The sequence below is a fragment of the Heptranchias perlo genome, chromosome 11, assembly GCF_035084215.1.
Source record: "Heptranchias perlo isolate sHepPer1 chromosome 11, sHepPer1.hap1, whole genome shotgun sequence".
In the NCBI taxonomy this organism is placed as follows: Eukaryota; Metazoa; Chordata; class Chondrichthyes; order Hexanchiformes; family Hexanchidae; genus Heptranchias; species Heptranchias perlo.
This window is the reverse complement of record NC_090335.1, coordinates 4,127,884-4,150,156: the sequence shown is the minus strand read 5'-3', so window position 1 is coordinate 4,150,156 and position 22,273 is coordinate 4,127,884. Positions and strand designations below refer to the sequence as shown.

General features: G+C 52.8%; 1 protein-coding gene across 6 annotated transcripts in view; it reads left to right on the top strand.

Moving 5' to 3' along the window:
- Positions 1-22,273, top strand: part of LOC137327055 (pleckstrin homology-like domain family B member 1) — a 326,545-nt gene that overhangs the window by 143,137 nt on the left and 161,135 nt on the right. For all 6 annotated transcript variants that reach the window (XM_067992448.1, XM_067992446.1, XM_067992447.1 and 3 more), the window contains one exon: positions 19,199-20,532. In XM_067992448.1, coding sequence (XP_067848549.1) covers positions 19,199-20,532 — 1,334 coding nt within the window. The remainder of the gene's footprint in view (positions 1-19,198; positions 20,533-22,273) is intronic.

Here is a 22,273-nt window from a genome sequence, read left to right as displayed (position 1 = left end):
GGGAGTGACGATCGAAACACTCCCTCAGTAATCACACCGGGAGTGACGATCGAAACACTCCCTCAGTAATCACACCGGGAGTGACGATCGAAACACTCCCTCAGTGATCACACCGGGAGTGACGATCGAAACACTCCATCAGTGATCACACCGGGAGTGTGGATCGAAACACTCCCTCAGTAATCACACCGGGAGTGACGATCGAAACACTCCATCAGTAATCACACCGGGAGTGACGATCGAAACACTCCCTCAGTAATCACACCGGGAGTGTGGATCGAAACACTCCCTCAGTGATCACACCGGGAGTGTGGATCGAAACACTCCATCAGTGATCACACCGGGAGTGTGGATCGAAACACTCCCTCAGTAATCACACCGGGAGTGACGATCGAAACACTCCCTCAGTAATCACACCGGGAGTGTGGATCGAAACACTCCCTCAGTGATCACACCGGGAGTGACGATCGAAACACTCCCTCAGTAATCACACCGGGAGTGTGGATCGAAACACTCCCTCAGTAATCACACCGGGAGTGACGATCGAAACACTCCCTCAGTAATCACACCGGGAGTGACGATCGAAACACTCCATCAGTAATCACACCGGGAGTGTGGATCGAAACACTCCATCAGTAATCACACCGGGAGTGTGGATCGAAACACTCCCTCAGTAATCACACCGGGAGTGACGATCGAAACACTCCCTCAGTAATCACACCGGGAGTGACGATCGAAACACTCCCTCAGTAATCACACCGGGAGTGTGGATCGAAACACTCCATCAGTAATCACACCGGGAGTGACGATCGAAACACTCCCTCAGTAATCACACCGGGAGTGTGGATCGAAACACTCCCTCAGTAATCACACCAGGAGTGTGGATCGAAACACTCCCTCAGTAATCACACCGGGAGTGACGATCGAAACACTCCATCAGTAATCACACCGGGAGTGACGATCGAAACACTCCCTCAGTGATCACACCAGGAGTGTGGATCGAAACACTCCATCAGTAATCACACCGGGAGTGTGGATCGAAACACTCCCTCAGTGATCACACCGGGAGTGACGATCGAAACACTCCATCAGTGATCACACTGGGAGTGTGGATCGAAACACTCCCTCAGTGATCACACCGGGAGTGACGATCGAAACACTCCCTCAGTAATCACACCGGGAGTGACGATCGAAACACTCCATCAGTGATCACACTGGGAGTGACGATCGAAACACTCCCTCAGTAATCACACCGGGAGTGACGATCGAAACACTCCATCAGTAATCACACCGGGAGTGACGATCGAAACACTCCATCAGTGATCACACTGGGAGTGACGATCGAAACACTCCCTCAGTAATCACACCGGGAGTGTGGATCGAAACACTCCCTCAGTAATCACACCGGGAGTGTGGATCGAAACACTCCATCAGTAATCACACCGGGAGTGACGATCGAAACACTCCATCAGTAATCACACCGGGAGTGACGATCGAAACACTCCCTCAGTAATCACACCGGGAGTGTGGATCGAAACACTCCATCAGTAATCACACCAGGAGTGTGGATCGAAACACTCCCTCAGTGATCACACCGGGAGTGTGGATCGAAACACTCCATCAGTGATCACACCGGGAGTGACGATCGAAACACTCCCTCAGTGATCACACCGGGAGTGACGATCGAAACACTCCCTCAGTAATCACACCGGGAGTGTGGATCGAAACACTCCCTCAGTAATCACACCGGGAGTGTGGATCGAAACACTCCCTCAGTAATCACACCGGGAGTGACGATCGAAACACTCCCTCAGTAATCACACCGGGAGTGTGGATCGAAACACTCCCTCAGTAATCACACCGGGAGTGACGATCGAAACACTCCATCAGTAATCACACCGGGAGTGACGATCGAAACACTCCATCAGTAATCACACCGGGAGTGACGATCGAAACACTCCCTCAGTGATCACACCGGGAGTGACGATCGAAACACTCCATCAGTAATCACACCGGGAGTGACGATCGAAACACTCCATCAGTAATCACACCGGGAGTGACGATCGAAACACTCCATCAGTAATCACACCGGGAGTGACGATCGAAACACTCCCTCAGTGATCACACCGGGAGTGACGATCGAAACACTCCATCAGTAATCACACCGGGAGTGACGATCGAAACACTCCCTCAGTGATCACACCGGGAGTGACGATCGAAACACTCCATCAGTAATCACACCGGGAGTGACGATCGAAACACTCCCTCAGTAATCACACCGGGAGTGACGATCGAAACACTCCCTCAGTAATCACACCGGGAGTGACGATCGAAACACTCCATCAGTAATCACACCGGGAGTGACGATCGAAACACTCCCTCAGTAATCACACCGGGAGTGACGATCGAAACACTCCCTCAGTAATCACACCGGGAGTGACGATCGAAACACTCCATCAGTAATCACACCGGGAGTGACGATCGAAACACTCCATCAGTAATCACACCGGGAGTGACGATCGAAACACTCCCTCAGTAATCACACCGGGAGTGACGATCGAAACACTCCCTCAGTAATCACACCGGGAGTGACGATCGAAACACTCCATCAGTGATCACACCGGGAGTGTGGATCGAAACACTCCCTCAATGATCACACCGGGAGTGACGATCGAAACACTCCCTCAGTGATCACACCGGGAGTGTGGATCGAAACACTCCATCAGTGATCACACCGGGAGTGACGATCGAAACACTCCATCAGTAATCACACCGGGAGTGTGGATCGAAACACTCCCTCAGTAATCACACCGGGAGTGACGATCGAAACACTCCCTCAGTAATCACACCGGGCGTGTGGATCGAAACACTCCCTCAGTAATCACACCGGGAGTGACGATCGAAACACTCCATCAGTAATCACACCGGGAGTGTGGATCGAAACACTCCCTCAGTAATCACACCGGGAGTGACGATCGAAACACTCCCTCAGTAATCACACCGGGAGTGTGGATCGAAACACTCCCTCAGTGATCACACCGGGAGTGACGATCGAAACACTCCCTCAGTAATCACACCGGGAGTGACGATCGAAACACTCCCTCAGTGATCACACCGGGAGTGTGGATCGAAACACTCCATCAGTAATCACACCGGGAGTGACGATCGAAACACTCCCTCAGTGATCACACCGGGAGTGTGGATCGAAACACTCCCTCAGTAATCACACCGGGAGTGACGATCGAAACACTCCCTCAGTAATCACACCGGGAGTGACGATCGAAACACTCCCTCAGTAATCACACCGGGAGTGTGGATCGAAACACTCCCTCAGTGATCACACCGGGAGTGTGGATCGAAACACTCCATCAGTAATCACACCGGGAGTGACGATCGAAACACTCCATCAGTGATCACACCGGGAGTGACGATCGAAACACTCCATCAGTAATCACACCGGGAGTGACGATCGAAACACTCCATCAGTAATCACACCGGGAGTGTGGATCGAAACACTCCCTCAGTGATCACACCGGGAGTGACGATCGAAACACTCCCTCAGTAATCACACCGGGAGTGACGATCGAAACACTCCATCAGTGATCACACCGGGAGTGACGATCGAAACACTCCCTCAGTAATCACACCGGGAGTGTGGATCGAAACACTCCCTCAGTAATCACACCGGGAGTGATGATCGAAACACTCCCTCAGTGATCACACCGGGAGTGACGATCGAAACACTCCCTCAGTAATCACACCGGGAGTGACGATCGAAACACTCCATCAGTGATCACACCGGGAGTGACGATCGAAACACTCCCTCAGTAATCACACCGGGAGTGACGATCGAAACACTCCATCAGTGATCACACCGGGAGTGTGGATCGAAACACTCCATCAGTAATCACACCGGGAGTGACGATCGAAACACTCCATCAGTAATCACACCGGGAGTGACGATCGAAACACTCCCTCAGTGATCACACCGGGAGTGACGATCGAAACACTCCCTCAGTAATCACACCGGGAGTGTGGATCGAAACACTCCATCAGTGATCACACCGGGAGTGACGATCGAAACACTCCATCAGTAATCACACCGGGAGTGTGGATCGAAACACTCCATCAGTGATCACACCGGGAGTGACGATCGAAACACTCCATCAGTAATCACACCGGGAGTGTGGATCGAAACACTCCATCAGTGATCACACCGGGAGTGACGATCGAAACACTCCATCAGTAATCACACCGGGAGTGACGATCGAAACACTCCATCAGTAATCACACCGGGAGTGACGATCGAAACACTCCATCAGTGATCACACCGGGAGTGTGGATCGAAACACTCCATCAGTAATCACACCGGGAGTGACGATCGAAACACTCCCTCAGTGATCACACCGGGAGTGACGATCGAAACACTCCCTCAGTGATCACACCGAGAGTGACGATCGAAACACTCCCTCAGTAATCACACCGGGAGTGACGATCGAAACACTCCATCAGTAATCACACCGGGAGTGTGGATCGAAACACTCCATCAGTAATCACACCGGGAGTGACGATCGAAACACTCCCTCAGTAATCACACCGGGAGTGACGATCGAAACACTCCATCAGTAATCACACCGGGAGTGTGGATCGAAACACTCCATCAGTAATCACACCGGGAGTGACGATCGAAACACTCCATCAGTAATCACACCGGGAGTGACGATCGAAACACTCCCTCAGTAATCACACCGGGAGTGACGATCGAAACACTCCCTCAGTAATCACACCGGGAGTGACGATCGAAACACTCCCTCAGTAATCACACCGGGAGTGACGATCGAAACACTCCATCAGTAATCACACCGGGAGTGACGATCGAAACACTCCATCAGTGATCACACCGGGAGTGTGGATCGAAACACTCCATCAGTAATCACACCGGGAGTGACGATCGAAACACTCCCTCAGTGATCACACCGGGAGTGACGATCGAAACACTCCCTCAGTGATCACACCGAGAGTGACGATCGAAACACTCCCTCAGTAATCACACCGGGAGTGACGATCGAAACACTCCATCAGTAATCACACCGGGAGTGTGGATCGAAACACTCCATCAGTAATCACACCGGGAGTGACGATCGAAACACTCCCTCAGTAATCACACCGGGAGTGACGATCGAAACACTCCATCAGTAATCACACCGGGAGTGTGGATCGAAACACTCCATCAGTAATCACACCGGGAGTGACGATCGAAACACTCCATCAGTAATCACACCGGGAGTGACGATCGAAACACTCCCTCAGTAATCACACCGGGAGTGACGATCGAAACACTCCCTCAGTGATCACACCGGGAGTGACGATCGAAACACTCCCTCAGTGATCACACCGGGAGTGACGATCGAAACACTCCATCAGTGATCACACCGGGAGTGTGGATCGAAACACTCCATCAGTAATCACACCGGGAGTGACGATCGAAACACTCCCTCAGTGATCACACCGGGAGTGTGGATCGAAACACTCCCTCAGTGATCACACCGGGAGTGACGATCGAAACACTCCCTCAGTGATCACACCGGGAGTGACGATCGAAACACTCCATCAGTAATCACACCGGGAGTGTGGATCGAAACACTCCCTCAGTGATCACACCGGGAGTGATGATCGAAACACTCCCTCAGTAATCACACCGGGAGTGTGGATCGAAACACTCCATCAGTAATCACACCGGGAGTGACGATCGAAACACTCCCTCAGTGATCACACCGGGAGTGTGGATCGAAACACTCCATCAGTGATCACACCGGGAGTGTGGATCGAAACACTCCCTCAGTAATCACACCGGGAGTGTGGATCGAAACACTCCATCAGTAATCACACCGGGAGTGTGGATCGAAACACTCCCTCAGTAATCACACCGGGAGTGTGGATCGAAACACTCCCTCAGTAATCACACCGGGAGTGACGATCGAAACACTCCATCAGTAATCACACCGGGAGTGATGATCGAAACACTCCATCAGTAATCACACCGGGAGTGTGGATCGAAACACTCCATCAGTAATCACACCGGGAGTGTGGATCGAAACACTCCCTCAGTGATCACACCGGGAGTGACGATCGAAACACTCCCTCAGTGATCACACCGGGAGTGACGATCGAAACACTCCCTCAGTGATCACACCGGGAGTGTGGATCGAAACACTCCCTCAGTAATCACACCGGGAGTGACGATCGAAACACTCCCTCAGTGATCACACCGGGAGTGTGGATCGAAACACTCCCTCAGTGATCACACCAGGAGTGTGGATCGAAACACTCCCTCAGTGATCACACCGGGAGTGTGGATCGAAACACTCCCTCAGTGATCACACCAGGAGTGACGATCGAAACACTCCCTCAGTAATCACACCGGGAGTGACGATCGAAACACTCCATCAGTAATCACACCGGGAGTGACGATCGAAACACTCCCTCAGTAATCACACCGGGAGTGTGGATCGAAACACTCCCTCAGTGATCACACCGGGAGTGTGGATCGAAACACTCCCTCAGTAATCACACCGGGAGTGACGATCGAAACACTCCATCAGTAATCACACCGGGAGTGTGGATCGAAACACTCCCTCAGTAATCACACCGGGAGTGACGATCGAAACACTCCATCAGTAATCACACCGGGAGTGACGATCGAAACACTCCATCAGTGATCACACCGGGAGTGACGATCGAAACACTCCATCAGTAATCACACCGGGAGTGACGATCGAAACACTCCCTCAGTAATCACACCAGGAGTGACGATCGAAACACTCCATCAGTAATCACACCGGGAGTGACGATCGAAACACTCCATCAGTAATCACACCGGGAGTGTGGATCGAAACACTCCATCAGTAATCACACCGGGAGTGACGATCGAAACACTCCATCAGTAATCACACCGGGAGTGACGATCGAAACACTCCCTCAGTGATCACACCGGGAGTGTGGATCGAAACACTCCATCAGTAATCACACCGGGAGTGACGATCGAAACACTCCATCAGTAATCACACCGGGAGTGACGATCGAAACACTCCCTCAGTGATCACACCGGGAGTGTGGATCGAAACACTCCATCAGTAATCACACCGGGAGTGACGATCGAAACACTCCATCAGTAATCACACCGGGAGTGACGATCGAAACACTCCCTCAGTGATCACACCGGGAGTGTGGATCGAAACACTCCATCAGTAATCACACCGGGAGTGTGGATCGAAACACTCCCTCAGTAATCACACCGGGAGTGTGGATCGAAACACTCCATCAGTAATCACACCGGGAGTGACGATCGAAACACTCCATCAGTGATCACACCGGGAGTGATGATCGAAACACTCCATCAGTGATCACACCGGGAGTGATGATCGAAACACTCCATCAGTAATCACACCGGGAGTGTGGATCGAAACACTCCCTCAGTAATCACACCGGGAGTGACGATCGAAACACTCCCTCAGTAATCACACCGGGAGTGACGATCGAAACACTCCATCAGTAATCACACCGGGAGTGTGGATCGAAACACTCCATCAGTAATCACACCGGGAGTGTGGATCGAAACACTCCATCAGTAATCACACCGGGAGTGACGATCGAAACACTCCCTCAGTAATCACACCGGGAGTGACGATCGAAACACTCCATCAGTAATCACACCGGGAGTGTGGATCGAAACACTCCCTCAGTGATCACACCGGGAGTGACGATCGAAACACTCCCTCAGTGATCACACCGGGAGTGACGATCGAAACACTCCCTCAGTGATCACACCGGGAGTGACGATCGAAACACTCCCTCAGTGATCACACCGGGAGTGTGGATCGAAACACTCCCTCAGTGATCACACCGGGAGTGACGATCGAAACACTCCCTCAGTAATCACACCGGGAGTGACGATCGAAACACTCCATCAGTAATCACACCGGGAGTGTGGATCGAAACACTCCCTCAGTGATCACACCGGGAGTGACGATCGAAACACTCCCTCAGTGATCACACCGGGAGTGTGGATCGAAACACTCCCTCAGTGATCACACCGGGAGTGACGATCGAAACACTCCCTCAGTAATCACACCGGGAGTGTGGATCGAAACACTCCCTCAGTGATCACACCGGGAGTGTGGATCGAAACACTCCCTCAGTGATCACACCGGGAGTGACGATCGAAACACTCCATCAGTAATCACACCGGGAGTGACGATCGAAACACTCCCTCAGTAATCACACCGGGAGTGTGGATCGAAACACTCCCTCAGTGATCACACCGGGAGTGTGGATCGAAACACTCCCTCAGTGATCACACCAGGAGTGACGATCGAAACACTCCATCAGTGATCACACCGGGAGTGATGATCGAAACACTCCCTCAGTAATCACACCGGGAGTGTGGATCGAAACACTCCATCAGTAATCACACCGGGAGTGACGATCGAAACACTCCATCGGTGATCACACCGGGAGTGTGGATCGAAACACTCCATCAGTGATCACACCGGGAGTGACGATCGAAACACTCCCTCAGTGATCACACCGGGAGTGACGATCGAAACACTCCCTCAGTGATCACACCGGGAGTGACGATCGAAACACTCCATCAGTAATCACACCGGGAGTGTGGATCGAAACACTCCCTCAGTAATCACACCGGGAGTGACGATCGAAACACTCCCTCAGTAATCACACCGGGAGTGTGGATCGAAACACTCCATCAGTAATCACACCGGGAGTGACGATCGAAACACTCCCTCAGTAATCACACCGGGAGTGACGATCGAAACACTCCCTCAGTAATCACACTGGGAGTGACGATCGAAACACTCCATCAGTGATCACACCGGGAGTGATGATCGAAACACTCCATCGGTGATCACACCGGGAGTGTGGATCGAAACACTCCCTCAGTGATCACACCGGGAGTGTGGATCGAAACACTCCATCAGTAATCACACCGGGAGTGACGATCGAAACACTCCATCAGTAATCACACCGGGAGTGTGGATCGAAACACTCCCTCAGTGATCACACCGGGAGTGACGATCGAAACACTCCCTCAGTAATCACACCGGGAGTGTGGATCGAAACACTCCCTCAGTGATCACACCGGGAGTGACGATCGAAACACTCCATCAGTGATCACACCGGGAGTGTGGATCGAAACACTCCATCAGTAATCACACCGGGAGTGACGATCGAAACACTCCCTCAGTGATCACACCGGGAGTGACGATCGAAACACTCCCTCAGTAATCACACCGGGAGTGTGGATCGAAACACTCCCTCAGTGATCACACCGGGAGTGTGGATCGAAACACTCCCTCAGTAATCACACCGGGAGTGTGGATCGAAACACTCCATCAGTAATCACACCGGGAGTGTGGATCGAAACACTCCCTCAGTAATCACACCGGGAGTGTGGATCGAAACACTCCCTCAGTGATCACACCGGGAGTGACGATCGAAACACTCCCTCAGTAATCACACCGGGAGTGTGGATCGAAACACTCCATCAGTGATCACACCGGGAGTGACGATCGAAACACTCCCTCAGTAATCACACCGGGAGTGACGATCGAAACACTCCCTCAGTGATCACACCGGGAGTGTGGATCGAAACACTCCATCAGTAATCACACCGGGAGTGACGATCGAAACACTCCCTCAGTGATCACACCGGGAGTGATGATCGAAACACTCCCTCAGTAATCACACCGGGAGTGACGATCGAAACACTCCCTCAGTGATCACACCGGGAGTGTGGATCGAAACACTCCCTCAGTAATCACACCGGGAGTGTGGATCGAAACACTCCCTCAGTAATCACACCGGGAGTGTGGATCGAAACACTCCCTCAGTAATCACACCGGGAGTGACGATCGAAACACTCCCTCAGTAATCACACCGGGAGTGACGATCGAAACACTCCATCAGTAATCACACCGGGAGTGTGGATCGAAACACTCCCTCAGTAATCACACCGGGAGTGACGATCGAAACACTCCCTCAGTAATCACACCGGGAGTGACGATCGAAACACTCCCTCAGTGATCACACCGGGAGTGTGGATCGAAACACTCCCTCAGTGATCACACCGGGAGTGACGATCGAAACACTCCCTCAGTGATCACACCGGGAGTGACGATCGAAACACTCCCTCAGTGATCACACCGGGAGTGACGATCGAAACACTCCCTCAGTGATCACACCGGGAGTGACGATCGAAACACTCCCTCAGTAATCACACCGGGAGTGTGGATCGAAACACTCCCTCAGTGATCACACCGGGAGTGACGATCGAAACACTCCCTCAGTGATCACACCGGGAGTGACGATCGAAACACTCCCTCAGTGATCACACCGGGAGTGACGATCGAAACACTCCCTCAGTAATCACACCGGGAGTGACGATCGAAACACTCCCTCAGTGATCACACCAGGAGTGTGGATCGAAACACTCCATCAGTAATCACACCGGGAGTGACGATCGAAACACTCCCTCAGTAATCACACCGGGAGTGTGGATCGAAACACTCCCTCAGTGATCACACCGGGAGTGACGATCGAAACACTCCCTCAGTAATCACACCGGGAGTGACGATCGAAACACTCCATCAGTAATCACACCGGGAGTGTGGATCGAAACACTCCATCAGTAATCACACCGGGAGTGATGATCGAAACACTCCCTCAGTAATCACACCGGGAGTGTGGATCGAAACACTCCCTCAGTAATCACACCGGGAGTGACGATCGAAACACTCCCTCAGTGATCACACCGGGAGTGACGATCGAAACACTCCCTCAGTAATCACACCGGGAGTGACGATCGAAACACTCCCTCAGTAATCACACCGGGAGTGACGATCGAAACACTCCCTCAGTAATCACACCGGGAGTGACGATCGAAACACTCCATCAGTGATCACACCGGGAGTGTGGATCGAAACACTCCCTCAGTGATCACACCGGGAGTGACGATCGAAACACTCCCTCAGTGATCACACCGGGAGTGACGATCGAAACACTCCATCAGTGATCACACCGGGAGTGTGGATCGAAACACTCCATCAGTGATCACACCGGGAGTGACGATCGAAACACTCCCTCAGTAATCACACCAGGAGTGTGGATCGAAACACTCCATCAGTGATCACACCGGGAGTGACGATCGAAACACTCCCTCAGTAATCACACCAGGAGTGTGGATCGAAACACTCCATCAGTGATCACACCGGGAGTGTGGATCGAAACACTCCATCAGTGATCACACCGGGAGTGACGATCGAAACACTCCCTCAGTAATCACACCGGGAGTGACGATCGAAACACTCCCTCAGTGATCACACCGAGAGTGACGATCGAAACACTCCCTCAGTGATCACACCGGGAGTGTGGATCGAAACACTCCCTCAGTAATCACACCGGGAGTGATGATCGAAACACTCCCTCAGTAATCACACCGGGAGTGTGGATCGAAACACTCCCTCAGTAATCACACCGAGAGTGACGATCGAAACACTCCCTCAGTAATCACACCGGGAGTGTGGATCGAAACACTCCCTCAGTAATCACACCGAGAGTGACGATCGAAACACTCCCTCAGTAATCACACCGGGAGTGACGATCGAAACACTCCCTCAGTAATCACACCGGGAGTGACGATCGAAACACTCCCTCAGTAATCACACCGGGAGTGACGATCGAAACACTCCCTCAGTAATCACACCGGGAGTGACGATCGAAACACTCCCTCAGTAATCACACCGGGAGTGACGATCGAAACACTCCCTCAGTAATCACACCGGGAGTGACGATCGAAACACTCCCTCAGTAATCACACCGGGAGTGTGGATCGAAACACTCCCTCAGTGATCACACCGGGAGTGACGATCGAAACACTCCATCAGTAATCACACCAGGAGTGTGGATCGAAACACTCCATCGGTGATCACACCGGGAGTGTGGATCGAAACACTCCCTCAGTAATCACACCGGGAGTGACGATCGAAACACTCCCTCAGTGATCACACCGGGAGTGACGATCGAAACACTCCCTCAGTAATCACACCGGGAGTGTGGATCGAAACACTCCCTCAGTGATCACACCAGGAGTGATGATCGAAACACTCCCTCAGTAATCACACCGGGAGTGTGGATCGAAACACTCCCTCAGTGATCACACCAGGAGTGACGATCGAAACACTCCCTCAGTAATCACACCGGGAGTGTGGATCGAAACACTCCCTCAGTAATCACACCGGGAGTGTGGATCGAAACACTCCCTCAGTGATCACACCAGGAGTGATGATCGAAACACTCCCTCAGTAATCACACCGGGAGTGATGATCGAAACACTCCATCGGTGATCACACCGGGAGTGTGGATCGAAACACTCCATCAGTAATCACACCGGGAGTGACGATCGAAACACTCCCTCAGTAATCACACCGGGAGTGTGGATCGAAACACTCCCTCAGTAATCACACCGGGAGTGACGATCGAAACACTCCATCAGTAATCACACCAGGAGTGATGATCGAAACACTCCCTCAGTAATCACACCGGGAGTGTGGATCGAAACACTCCCTCAGTAATCACACTGGGAGTGACGATCGAAACACTCCCTCAGTGATCACACCGGGAGTGACGATCGAAACACTCCATCAGTAATCACACCGGGAGTGTGGATCGAAACACTCCATCAGTAATCACACCGGGAGTGACGATCGAAACACTCCATCAGTAATCACACCAGGAGTGATGATCGAAACACTCCCTCAGTAATCACACCGGGAGTGTGGATCGAAACACTCCCTCAGTAATCACACCGGGAGTGACGATCGAAACACTCCCTCAGTGATCACACCGGGAGTGTGGATCGAAACACTCCCTCAGTAATCACACCGGGAGTGACGATCGAAACACTCCCTCAGTGATCACACCGGGAGTGTGGATCGAAACACTCCATCAGTAATCACACCGGGAGTGACGATCGAAACACTCCATCAGTAATCACACCGGGAGTGACGATCGAAACACTCCATCAGTAATCACACCAGGAGTGACGATCGAAACACTCCATCAGTAATCACACCGGGAGTGTGGATCGAAACACTCCATCAGTAATCACACCGGGAGTGTGGATCGAAACACTCCCTCAGTAATCACACCGGGAGTGACGATCGAAACACTCCCTCAGTAATCACACCGGGAGTGTGGATCGAAACACTCCCTCAGTAATCACACCGGGAGTGACGATCGAAACACTCCATCAGTAATCACACCGGGAGTGTGGATCGAAACACTCCATCAGTGATCACACCGGGAGTGACGATCGAAACACTCCATCAGTAATCACACCGGGAGTGTGGATCGAAACACTCCCTCAGTAATCACACCGGGAGTGACGATCGAAACACTCCCTCAGTAATCACACCGGGAGTGTGGATCGAAACACTCCCTCAGTAATCACACCGGGAGTGACGATCGAAACACTCCCTCAGTAATCACACCGAGAGTGTGGATCGAAACACTCCATCAGTAATCACACCGAGAGTGTGGATCGAAACACTCCCTCAGTAATCACACCGGGAGTGACGATCGAAACACTCCCTCAGTGATCACACCGGGAGTGACGATCGAAACACTCCCTCAGTAATCACACCGGGAGTGTGGATCGAAACACTCCCTCAGTAATCACACCGGGAGTGTGGATCGAAACACTCCCTCAGTGATCACACCGGGAGTGTGGATCGAAACACTCCCTCAGTGATCACACCGGGAGTGTGGATCGAAACACTCCCTCAGTAATCACACCGGGAGTGACGATCGAAACACTCCCTCAGTAATCACACCGGGAGTGTGGATCGAAACACTCCCTCAGTGATCACACCGGGAGTGTGGATCGAAACACTCCCTCAGTAATCACACCGGGAGTGTGGATCGAAACACTCCCTCAGTAATCACACCGGGAGTGACGATCGAAACACTCCCTCAGTGATCACACCGGGAGTGTGGATCGAAACACTCCATCAGTAATCACACCGGGAGTGACGATCGAAACACTCCATCAGTAATCACACCGGGAGTGTGGATCGAAACACTCCCTCAGTGATCACACCAGGAGTGATGATCGAAACACTCCCTCAGTAATCACACCGGGAGTGATGATCGAAACACTCCCTCAGTGATCACACCAGGAGTGATGATCGAAACACTCCCTCAGTAATCACACCGGGAGTGACGATCGAAACACTCCCTCAGTAATCACACCGGGAGTGACGATCGAAACACTCCCTCAGTAATCACACCGGGAGTGTGGATCGAAACACTCCCTCAGTAATCACACCGGGAGTGATGATCGAAACACTCCCTCAGTAATCACACCGGGAGTGTGGATCGAAACACTCCCTCAGTAATCACACCGGGAGTGACGATCGAAACACTCCATCAGTAATCACACCAGGAGTGATGATCGAAACACTCCCTCAGTAATCACACCGGGAGTGACGATCGAAACACTCCATCAGTGATCACACCGGGAGTGACGATCGAAACACTCCCTCAGTAATCACACCGGGAGTGACGATCGAAACACTCCCTCAGTAATCACACCGGGAGTGTGGATCGAAACACTCCCTCAGTAATCACACCGGGAGTGACGATCGAAACACTCCCTCAGTGATCACACCGGGAGTGACGATCGAAACACTCCATCAGTGATCACACCGGGAGTGACGATCGAAACACTCCCTCAGTAATCACACCGGGAGTGACGATCGAAACACTCCCTCAGTAATCACACCGGGAGTGTGGATCGAAACACTCCCTCAGTAATCACACCGGGAGTGACGATCGAAACACTCCATCAGTAATCACACCAGGAGTGATGATCGAAACACTCCCTCAGTAATCACACCGGGAGTGTGGATCGAAACACTCCCTCAGTAATCACACCGGGAGTGATGATCGAAACACTCCCTCAGTAATCACACCGGGAGTGTGGATCGAAACACTCCCTCAGTAATCACACCGGGAGTGATGATCGAAACACTCCCTCAGTAATCACACTGGGAGTGACGATCGAAACACTCCATCAGTAATCACACCGAGAGTGTGGATCGAAACACTCCATCAGTAATCACACCGGGAGTGACGATCGAAACACTCCCTCAGTAATCACACCGGGAGTGACGATCGAAACACTCCCTCAGTAATCACACTGGGAGTGACGATCGAAACACTCCATCAGTAATCACACCGAGAGTGTGGATCGAAACACTCCATCAGTAATCACACCGGGAGTGTGGATCGAAACACTCCCTCAGTAATCACACCGGGAGTGACGATCGAAACACTCCCTCAGTGATCACACCGGGAGTGTGGATCGAAACACTCCCTCAGTGATCACACCGGGAGTGACGATCGAAACACTCCCTCAGTAATCACACCGGGAGTGACGATCGAAACACTCCCTCAGTAATCACACCGGGAGTGTGGATCGAAACACTCCCTCAGTGATCACACCGGGAGTGTGGATCGAAACACTCCCTCAGTGATCACACCGGGAGTGACGATCGAAACACTCCCTCAGTGATCACACCGGGAGTGTGGATCGAAACACTCCCTCAGTGATCACACCGGGAGTGTGGATCGAAACACTCCCTCAGTGATCACACCGGGAGTGACGATCGAAACACTCCATCAGTAATCACACCGGGAGTGTGGATCGAAACACTCCATCAGTAATCACACTGGGAGTGACGATCGAAACACTCCCTCAGTGATCACACCGGGAGTGTGGATCGAAACACTCCATCAGTAATCACACCGGGAGTGACGATCGAAACACTCCCTCAGTGATCACACCGGGAGTGTGGATCGAAACACTCCATCAGTGATCACACCAGGAGTGACGATCGAAACACTCCCTCAGTGATCACACCGGGAGTGTGGATCGAAACACTCCCTCAGTGATCACACCAGGAGTGACGATCGAAACACTCCCTCAGTGATCACACCAGGAGTGACGATCGAAACACTCCCTCAGTGATCACACCGGGAGTGACGATCGAAACACTCCCTCAGTGATCACACCAGGAGTGACGATCGAAACACTCCCTCAGTGATCACACCAGGAGTGACGATCGAAACACTCCCTCAGTGATCACACTGGGAGTGACGATCGAAACACTCCATCAGTAATCACACCGGGAGTGACGATCGAAACACTCCCTCAGTAATCACACCAGGAGTGTGGATCGAAACACTCCCTCAGTGATCACACCGGGAGTGACGATCGAAACACTCCATCAGTGATCACACCGGGAGTGACGATCGAAACACTCCATCAGTAATCACACCGGGAGTGACGATCGAAACACTCCATCAGTGATCACACCGGGAGTGACGATCGAAACACTCCCTCAGTGATCACACCGGGAGTGATGATCGAAACACTCCCTCAGTAATCACACCGGGAGTGTGGATCGAAACACTCCCTCAGTAATCACACCGGGAGTGTGGATCGAAACACTCCCTCAGTGATCACACCGGGAGTGACGATCGAAACACTCCATCAGTAATCACACCGGGAGTGACGATCGAAACACTCCCTCAGTAATCACACCGGGAGTGACGATCGAAACACTCCATCAGTAATCACACCAGGAGTGTGGATCGAAACACTCCATCAGTAATCACACCGGGAGTGACGATCGAAACACTCCATCAGTAATCACACCAGGAGTGTGGATCGAAACACTCCATCAGTAATCACACCGGGAGTGACGATCGAAACACTCCATCAGTAATCACACCAGGAGTGTGGATCGAAACACTCCATCAGTAATCACACCGGGAGTGACGATCGAAACACTCCCTCAGTGATCACACCGGGAGTGACGATCGAAACACTCCCTCAGTGATCACACCGGGAGTGACGATCGAAACACTCCATCAGTGATCACACCGGGAGTGACGATCGAAACACTCCATCAGTAATCACACCGGGAGTGACGATCGAAACACTCCATCAGTGATCACACCGGGAGTGACGATCGAAACACTCCCTCAGTAATCACACCGGGAGTGTGGATCGAAACACTCCCTCAGTAATCACACCGGGAGTGTGGATCGAAACACTCCCTCAGTGATCACACCGGGAGTGACGATCGAAACACTCCCTCAGTAATCACACCGGGAGTGTGGATCGAAACACTCCATCAGTAATCACACCAGGAGTGTGGATCGAAACACTCCATCAGTAATCACACCGGGAGTGACGATCGAAACACTCCATCAGTGATCACACCGGGAGTGACGATCGAAACACTCCCTCAGTGATCACACCGGGAGTGTGGATCGAAACACTCCCTCAGTAATCACACCGGGAGTGTGGATCGAAACACTCCCTCAGTGATCACACCGGGAGTGACGATCGAAACACTCCATCAGTAATCACACCAGGAGTGACGATCGAAACACTCCCTCAGTAATCACACTGGGAGTGACGATCGAAACACTCCCTCAGTGATCACACTGGGAGTGACGATCGAAACACTCCCTCAGTGATCACACCGGGAGTGACGATCGAAACACTCCCTCAGTGATCACACCGGGAGTGTGGATCGAAACACTCCCTCAGTAATCACACCGGGAGTGACGATCGAAACACTCCCTCAGTAATCACACCGGGAGTGTGGATCGAAACACTCCCTCAGTAATCACACCGGGAGTGACGATCGAAACACTCCATCAGTGATCACACCGGGAGTGACGATCGAAACACTCCATCAGTAATCACACCGGGAGTGACGATCGAAACACTCCCTCAGTAATCACACCGGGAGTGACGATCGAAACACTCCCTCAGTGATCACACCGGGAGTGTGGATCGAAACACTCCCTCAGTAATCACACCGGGAGTGACGATCGAAACACTCCCTCAGTAATCACACCGGGAGTGTGGATCGAAACACTCCATCAGTAATCACACTGGGAGTGACGATCGAAACACTCCATCAGTAATCACACTGGGAGTGACGATCGAAACACTCCCTCAGTAATCACACCGGGAGTGACGATCGAAACACTCCATCAGTGATCACACCGGGAGTGTGGATCGAAACACTCCCTCAGTGATCACACTGGGAGTGACGATCGAAACACTCCCTCAGTAATCACACCGGGAGTGTGGATCGAAACACTCCCTCAGTGATCACACCGGGAGTGACGATCGAAACACTCCCTCAGTGATCACACCGGGAGTGTGGATCGAAACACTCCATCAGTGATCACACCGGGAGTGACGATCGAAACACTCCCTCAGTAATCACACCGGGAGTGACGATCGAAACACTCCATCAGTAATCACACCGGGAGTGTGGATCGAAACACTCCATCAGTGATCACACCGGGAGTGTGGATCGAAACACTCCCTCAGTGATCACACCGGGAGTGACGATCGAAACACTCCCTCAGTGATCACACCGGGAGTGACGATCGAAACACTCCCTCAGTAATCACACCGGGAGTGACGATCGAAACACTCCCTCAGTGATCACACCGGGAGTGACGATCGAAACACTCCCTCAGTGATCACACCGGGAGTGACGATCGAAACACTCCCTCAGTAATCACACCGGGAGTGTGGATCGAAACACTCCCTCAGTAATCACACCGGGAGTGACGATCGAAACACTCCCTCAGTGATCACACCGGGAGTGTGGATCGAAACACTCCATCAGTGATCACACCGGGAGTGACGATCGAAACACTCCATCAGTAATCACACCGGGAGTGACGATCGAAACACTCCCTCAGTGATCACACCGGGAGTGACGATCGAAACACTCCCTCAGTGATCGCACCGGGAGTGACGATCGAAACACTCCCTCAGTGATCACACCGGGAGTGACAGTCTGTTTTATTGCCTGAAGGCTCTGGAGTGGGGTTTGACCCCATGACCTTCTGACTCTGAGGCAAGAGTGACACCACTGAGCCATGGGGTGCAGCTCCGTGCTGGGGACACTACGTTTCCCCACTCACATCAGGTGTGATTGTTGTTAATACCCTGAGCAAGGAGGATTCTCCTGGGCAGAAACAAAACCCAATTCTGGTTCTAATTATTTATTATTTCTGACAGATTTTCCCAACGGCAGAGAGTCCCAGGCAGCAAAGCACAGCCTAACCTCAAGACCGTTCGGATGGGAAACGAGTTGCCGTGGATACGCAGATGACAACGCCGTTCACAACATGGATAACCTGATGAAAACTAGTAAATACATTGGGTGTACTGATGGGCAGATCAGGTGCCCCTCACAGATCTCACCCGCTGAAGGAAGACCACCCACTCTCACAGGTTCCCGTGTCACGCCCGCCAATCGCAACACCCCAACTCCGCCATTTTATCCCCAGCCATCGCTTACCACAACAAACCGCGATTTCCACCGCCTGCTTCCCGCCGGGTCACCAGTTCACCCATCTGGCTCGCCAAGTCCACCGCAGAGCCCCCCATCGCCAATGGTTGCCCCCTTCGACACGTACTGGGGGAGGAGAAGAGAGCAGTGGAACGGCTCGAGGGCTCCGACCCTTGCTTACGGAAACCCCTCCACAGAGAGCCTCCCCAAACTGGGCGGGTGGGACGATACAAAGTTATGGGAAAGTGTCCGCCTGAGCCCAATGACTGAACGCCTCACCACAAACCGCGCCAAGGAGTCGGCCAGCATGCCGTCAAGCCCCAGGATTGCTCGTAAACTACACCTGCTGTGCGGACCCACCGACTATGGCCCCTCGGGGAGGGAGAAGCTTGTCGTGGGCAGAGGGGATTTTGGATCCGGTTCCCGAGCGAAGGGAGCTTCTGAGAATTGCCTCCGGCAAATGGGAGCGCACAGTCGCTCCATGCCGAGACTGAACAAGTCCGGAGACAACCAACTGGTACCGTTTGCACCGATCCAGTCGGTGGATTGCCTCAAACTGAGGAACGCCAGAGATGAAGCTGGGGATCTGGGACCAAAATATTTCCCTCTACCCATGAAAGAATCTCATTACACACGTTCAAAGCAACCAGTGCTGCCGTACACAAGCAGCACAGGGGAAGGGCATGAGGAGTGTCATGTCGCAAGAAGCCCAAACTTTGCTCAGAAAATGGTCTTAACTTCATCCCATCCACACGGAAGGGACAGTCCCTTTACCCTTGACCACGGGAGAAAGGAGTTTCAGAACGGAGGGGAGGCCTTCCCTTTGGATGTTCTCGAACAGACGTTGTTGAGAAAGAGTGTCTCGAGCAGCCCGCTGCTGTTCTGTGCCGGGGATACGGCAAAGCTAACGGTAACCGCAGCGGCACAGCGCTCTGTGTCACCCGCGTTCCGCAAACGCACCAACAGCATCAGCTCGATCGGGGGAAACGAAGAGGATTTAATGGATTACCATCAACGGCAAAAGGAAGAGAGGCTCCGTGAGCAGGAAATGGAGCGTCTGGTAAGTAATGGGAAAGAGTTTGGGGAACGAATGGGCATTGTCGTCCCACAGTAACAGGAGATACCTGTACTCACACTCAATGATCTGCTGATGGGCCCCCGCTTCTGTGGGTTCAGGCTGGTCCTATACACCCACCTATTTCTGAGCACCCAGCCGAGCCGAGGGTTTTGTCTGAATGGGAGTATTTGGGTAATGCTGGTCGAAGAGTTTTAATGGAAGTTAAGATGTGTGATTCTGGGTCGGGAGTTCCGCACTCTGTCACTGTGATTGGGTCCCTGGGTCAAAATCCTGGAACTCCCTTCCTAACAGGACTGTGGGAGAACCGTCACCACACGGACTGCAGCGGTTCAAGAAGGCGGCTCACCACCACCTTCTCAAGGGGCAATTAGGGATGGGCAATAAATGCCGGCCTCGCCAGCGACGCCCACATCCTGAGAATGATAAAAAAAATTGACACAGTTCTAAATTTGCCAAATTTTACGCAACTAAAAATGTGCCTTTGCCTCTCGCGATGTAACAGCTCTCAGTGGCTTCCATTCAGTCTGCTTCTCATCAGCCTTTTATTGAAGGCAATTCACAACATTGAGGTGGTTATTGCATTTACTGGAGATGCAACAAAAATAAACAGTCTCCTTGTGTAAGGGAGCACAGGGAGAGGGCAGTGTGTGTGTAAGGGAGCTCGGGGAGGGCAGTGTGTGTGTAAGGGAGCACAGGGAGGGCAGTGCGTGTGTAAGGGAGCACAGGGAGAGGGCGGTGTGTGTGTAAGGGAGCTCGGGGAGGGCAGTGTGTGTGTAAGGGAGCACAGGGAGGGCAGTGCGTGTGTAAGGGAGCACAGGGAGAGGGCAGTGTGTGTGTAAGGGAGCACAGGGAGAGGGCAGTGTGTGTGTAAGGGAGCACAGGGAGAGGGCAGTGTGTGTGTAAGGGAGCACAGGGAGAGGGCAGTGTGTGTGTAAGGGAGCTCGGGGAGGGCAGTGTGTGTGTAAGGGAGTTCGGGGAGGGCAGTGTGTGTGTAAGGGAGCTCGGGGAGGGCAGTGTGTGTGTAAGGGAGTTCGGGGAGGGCAGTGTGTGTGTAAGGGAGCACAGGGAGAGGGCGGTGTGTGTGTAAGGGAGTTCGGGGAGGGCAGTGTGTGTGTAAGGGAGCACAGGGAGAGGGCAGTGTGTGTGTAAGGGAGCACAGGGAGGGCAGTGTGTGTGTAAGGGAGCTCGGGGAGGGCAGTGTGTGTGTAAGGGAGCTCGGGGAGGGCAGTGTGTGTGTAAGGGAGCACAGGGAGAGGGCAGTGTGTGTGTAAGGGAGCACAGGGAGGGCAGTGTGTGTGTAAGGGAGTTCGGGGAGGGCAGTGTGTGTGTAAGGGAGCTCGGGGAGGGCAGTGTGTGTGTAAGGGAGTTCGGGGAGGGCAGTGTGTGTGTAAGGGAGCTCGGGGAGGGCAGTGTGTGTGTAAGGGAGCACAGGGAGAGGGCAGTGTGTGTGTAAGGGAGCACAGGGAGAGGGCGGTGTGTGTGTAAGGGAGTTCGGGGAGGGCAGTGTGTGTGTAAGGGAGCTCGGGGAGGGCAGTGTGTGTGTAAGGGAGCACAGGGAGAGGGCGGTGTGTGTGTAAGGGAGTTCGGGGAGGGCAGTGTGTGTGTAAGGGAGCACAGGGAGAGGGCAGTGTGTGTGTAAGGGAGCACAGGGAGGGCAGTGTGTGTGTAAGGGAGTTCGGGGAGGGCAGTGTGTGTGTAAGGGAGTTCGGGGAGGGCAGTGTGT